This window comes from Scylla paramamosain, chromosome 3 (assembly GCF_035594125.1).
Source record: "Scylla paramamosain isolate STU-SP2022 chromosome 3, ASM3559412v1, whole genome shotgun sequence".
NCBI classification, from domain to species: domain Eukaryota; kingdom Metazoa; phylum Arthropoda; class Malacostraca; order Decapoda; family Portunidae; genus Scylla; species Scylla paramamosain.
In genome coordinates this window covers 35,495,522-35,500,521 of record NC_087153.1, presented here as the reverse complement: position 1 = coordinate 35,500,521, position 5,000 = coordinate 35,495,522, and the positions used below count along the sequence as shown (strand labels likewise).

Here is a 5,000-nt window from a genome sequence, read left to right as displayed (position 1 = left end):
TGTCCGCCTCCTCATCCCCACTCCCTCCTTGTTTCTACATTTCTCATATCCCCCTCCCATCTCATTCTAAGCCCCCCCCCCCTCTCTCTCTCTCTCTCTCTCTCTCTCTCTCTCTCTCTCTCTCTCTCTCTCTCTCTCTCTCTCTCTCTCATCCAGGAAAGTATATATAGTGTAACACACACACACACACACACACACACACACACACACACACACACACACACACACACACACACACACACACACACACGTGCATTTAATTTTTGCCTTACTCTCATGACTGCAGGTGTGAAAGGCAGCCAGTCTTATCGAAACAATTCCCAGTAGACAAGGTGTGACCATTCACATTTTAGGCGGTTATTTGTTTACTTTCCTGGTTAATTTTGGCTTTCCTTAACTTCTGAGTCTGGAAGCACACAGAGGTTTAACTAAATATTGATGTACAGGCAGGGAGGGACGCAGGAAAAATGTCCGTCTCGGCCCTTATTTTTACATACGGCAATTCATTTTGAAACTTGCAAGAAGAAAGACAGCACTATATATTCTGACCTACCATATACTTCAACTAACACACTGAACATTGACGGAGAGACTGGAATGGAGGCATGTCCCAGGTCGCGGTGTCCTGATGACGTCACTGATGACGTCACGCTTTTAAATTACGTATGTTAATCCATTTTGAAATTGACCCTTTGAAAAAACGGAACTAGACTGGAATGCTTTATATATTCTGACTTGCCATATACTTTAATAAATATCTGGAATATAAAAACATTTCCAGCCTGACTAATAATAAAGAAAAATCCAAAACACCATCTGTAATTTTTATGAACGGGGCTACAACAAAATTATAATATCAAGAAGGAAAACACAGCCAGAATAGATTATGTTACATATTCTGAATATAAAAAAATCTTTACTTCTCAAATAAATAAAAGAAACACAAATTTCTCATCCTATAAAAGAAATTTTTTTTTCAAATCTAGCATCGGACTTGTTTTAAAATTTGAAAATAGGAATTACTAGACTAGATTTTATTGAATATTATTACTTGTGATACACTTCTTTAGATTTTTAAATCTTAACTCAAACACCAAAACAATCCTAGGCATGCTAATGAAAAAAATATAAAAAAAAGTTCATAAAATGACGAAGGTGTTATTTTAACGAGAAAAAAAACAAAGCTAGACAAGATCTTATTACATATTATAAATTGTTTTACTTTTCTATCAGTAAATTAAATATCAAAACAATGCAAACTCCACTAATAAAAAAGAAAAAAAATCGTTATATAGAGCCGAAGTAATTTTTTCCGCCAATCCTCCGTATCTCCTTCTCTCCCCTCCCCCTCTCACTCCTCCCCTCCCCTCCATCTCCACCTCCTCTACCTAGTCCTACACAGCGAGCCTTCGGATCACCTGGAAACACTGCAAAGCCCTCAAAATTACGTTAAATATGTGACGGGAAGTTATTACCTTAACCGCGGCGGGACGGGGCGGGGCTCAGCGGGGCTGGACAGGTCGGAGCGCCAGGGATACCGTGGCAAGGTGGTGTGGTGTGATGTGGTGTGTGGTGATGCTGTGGTGGTGGGTGGTGATGGTGGTGTTATGGTATGGTATGGTGTTGTAGTGTTTACACTACACTCCCACAAGCTTAACTGCCCTGTGTGTGTGTGTGTGTGTGTGTGTGTGGCGCCTATCAGACGAGTCACAAAGCTGTATAATTAGTGTTCAACCCTTAAACTGCCACTTGGTGTGTGTGTGTGTGTGTGTGTGTGTGTGGGTGGCGCCTATCAGACGAGTCACAAAGCTGTATAATTGGTGTTCAACCCTTAAACTGCCACTTGGTGTGTGTGTGTGTGTGTGTGTGTGTGTGTGTGTGTTGTTTAATTTGCCATGTAAGTTTTTTTTACGTGTGTGTGTGTGTGTGTGTGTGTGTGGCGCCTATCAGAGACGAATCACAGAGCTGTATAATTAGTGTTCATCCTTTAAACTGCCACTTGGTGTGTGTGTGTGTGTGTGTGTGTGTGTGTGTGTGTGTGTTTGCAAGCCAATCTCTGTATATAAACCAAAAGTTCGTCAACGTGTTTGTTCGTTTGCTTATGATCGCACGCGCGCGCTTGTGTGTGTGTGTGTGTGTGTGTGTGTTACTTCAGTTGTTTCTGTGTACGTATATAAGAATATATGTATGCATGTATGTGCGCTTAGATTAGTTTATGTACTCCTACGGCTCCCTACTTGATGAAGCAGCCTTCCTACCCTTATTTTATTAGCTAAAGCCACATGTCAAATCAAGGGATTTTAATAGATAAATATTATAGGCCAGAAGTCGTGACGTGTCAATTAAGCTATACGTTTCTCAGCCCCACTCCATGCCAACCTCCCCACCTCCTCTCAATCACCTTCATCTAAGCTCCCCCACTCCCCTACCTCCCCTTCTCTCTCTCTCTCTCTCTCTCTCTCTTATATATCTGGTAATTGAGATTTCTTGGAGGTAAAGACTAAAAATCCTGATATTTATGATTGTAATGGCAGGACAGCTTCTTGTATCCTTCATCTTTCCCTGTCTCTCCAATAACCGTAAGCCCAAGGGAATGCTGCCTTACCACCACCACCCTTCCCGTGCTCCAAACTCCAAGCTACACGTGATGTGTGTGTGTGTGTGTGTGTGTGTGTGTGTGTGTGTGTGTGTTATACTGCCTCGAATGTGCAGGTTAAGAGAGAGAGAGAGAGAGAGAGAGAGAGAGAAAGAGAGATGGGGGAGGGGGGGTGAAGGAGGGGGGGTGAAGGAGGAAAGAGAAGTATGGGGATGAGGGAAGAGGGATTGGAAAGGGGATGTGGAGGGAGACAGGAAGAAGGCGACCTGAGGCAGCTTTAGCCAATGACAGCTGCCATGAAAAAGGATGACATGTCACTTTTGTTAGAAATATAGGTAGGAAAACTGCTTTATCAACTGGGGAGCCGTATGTACGTACAAAATCACACCGGCTTGTACAGTAACAATGAATCATTCAAAGTAAGCGTGAGTTGGCATTCTTCATCTTACACTTTTATATCATTTGTCTATGACCCCAGTCCTTCTCCAAGTTATTGTATGTAGATGAAAATTTCTTGGTGTTTGAATTAGGAGTCGAATGTCAATGAGGCCTCAAGGATGCCATCATCCCAGGTGCTGTGATTGCCATGTTTTGGTGTCAGGTGAGACGGGATATGTGTGTAGGCAAGGTTCGCTTAGTGAAGAATGACTGACTGACTTTTACTCGGCTAATGTGAGGGTGCTTCACAGATGGGCTGTGATTGAGTATGGTGCTGTGATTGTAAGATCACATCAAGCACTCTCTTCAGGGTAATAATAGTTTTTAATAATAGATGCTGTACTACGAAATAAGTGGTGTTTGTAGCTCCTCACTCTCAGAACCCTTAAACTTAGCCGTATTACCATAACACATCTGACCATCCCAGGAGTTACATGAATAATGAGGGGGTCATTACATGAAACTGAATGAGTGAATGGTTACCTGTTCCAGAGTAGTGTCTGGTGTTCCATTAGTTTATTGTTTATTTGGGTATTTGGATGGTGGTGTAGGATAAGTGGTTGTGGGCATATTAGGTAGAATTTAGAGTCTGTTGCATACTGAAGGTACAGAGTGGAATCTAATTCAGCTGCTGTTTGCAGATGATATTTATAATGAAATTGTATACAGCTCACAAAGCTCAGAAAGGTTGTGCAAGGAAGAAATAGGGTTAAAATAAAATAATTTAGTTAATTATAATTTATTTAATAAAATCATGTAATACTGTAATCCACAGTGTAGTGCATTGATTACATGAGTTTAAAGTCGTCTGATACAATGTTCACCAAGATGGTTTCTAATAACACAAAGATAACACAATGTGTGAGGAGTGTGTAGCATCAGTTATAACACATTTTATTCACATGTAAACATTAGGTAAACTTTTTTTAATCTGACTTTTGTCCAGGAATTTCAAGATATTTAGGGCAATAAAAAAAAAGGAGAACCCTAGTGTGTACTTCATATAGAAATTAAGGTATGGATAATGGTTATTAATTAATTCAATAAATTTTTCATGAATAATGACTTGAAAATATATTGAGATATTCAGGGAGCTAATTATTATATGTATTATTCAATAAATATTTGAGCATACAACAAAATATTGCTTTACAAAAGATGAGAGAATATATCTGTTAGTTGCGGTTATTAATTAATTCCATAAATTTTCCATGAATAATGACGAAAATATATTGAGATATTTAGGGAGCTAATTATTATATGTATTATTCAATAAATATCTGAGCATGCAACAAAACATAGCTCTGCTAAAAGTAAGAGAATATATCTGAGTTAGTTGTCATCAGAGGGTACTGCTGTGTAACATGCAGCACAGCCATCTATCAAGTAAAGGTCCTGGGTTCAATCCCTGGACTCAATAGCCCCAACACAATTCAGAAAGATGAAAATGTTTCTATAAGGAAAAGTTATTTTTGCAACAAGACTTCTTCATTCTCTCTGCCATCACCTATGTGTCCTTTATGAAGAGAAGATACTGTCTCATTGTCCTTGAAGCAAGTACACTTTTTTTGTATTTCAGAACGGCACTGTCTTGTATAGGTTTTTGATTTAGCACTTCTGATCCTGTGGCATATATGCCCATCCTCAGACCATCACAGTTTCTGTAGTGGTGCAACACTGCAAACAATTTAGGTGATGCTTGGTTCTTGGAAGTAGGCTTTAGGAAGTGGTGCACCATGTGGTGACCCACTGCAACCACAGCCTCAGGCACCACTACCATCTTGGAACGGGTTTTTGGAGGCCACAGCCTTGCTTCTCGAAAGGTGTCTGTGAATACACTAAAATCATTACTTTTGTTAGTATCATTTTTCTTCTGAAACTCTGAGCAGAAAAATGCATTAAGTATTAGGACAGAATCTCCCATTTTTCCATGCTTGTGTTTGATTACACTTGTGTATAACTGCCC

General features: G+C 39.8%; 2 protein-coding genes across 4 annotated transcripts in view; both read right to left on the bottom strand.

Annotated features, from left to right (window-relative positions):
- LOC135094521 (uncharacterized) overlaps nucleotides 1-1,592 on the bottom strand; it is a 38,518-nt gene extending 36,926 nt beyond the window's left edge. For both annotated transcript variants that reach the window (XM_063994707.1, XM_063994723.1), the window contains exon 1: nucleotides 1,476-1,592. The gene's annotated coding sequence lies outside the window, so the exon portion shown is untranslated. The remainder of the gene's footprint in view (nucleotides 1-1,475) is intronic.
- A 2,165-nt stretch (nucleotides 1,593-3,757) lies between these two features.
- The window catches only part of LOC135094507 (uncharacterized), a 4,770-nt gene continuing 3,527 nt past the window's right edge, over nucleotides 3,758-5,000 (bottom strand). For both annotated transcript variants that reach the window (XM_063994668.1, XM_063994676.1), the window contains exon 2: nucleotides 3,758-5,000. This exon is cut by the window's right edge and continues 1,408 nt beyond it. In XM_063994668.1, coding sequence (XP_063850738.1) covers nucleotides 4,542-5,000 — 459 coding nt within the window. In that variant the 3' untranslated portion in view covers nucleotides 3,758-4,541.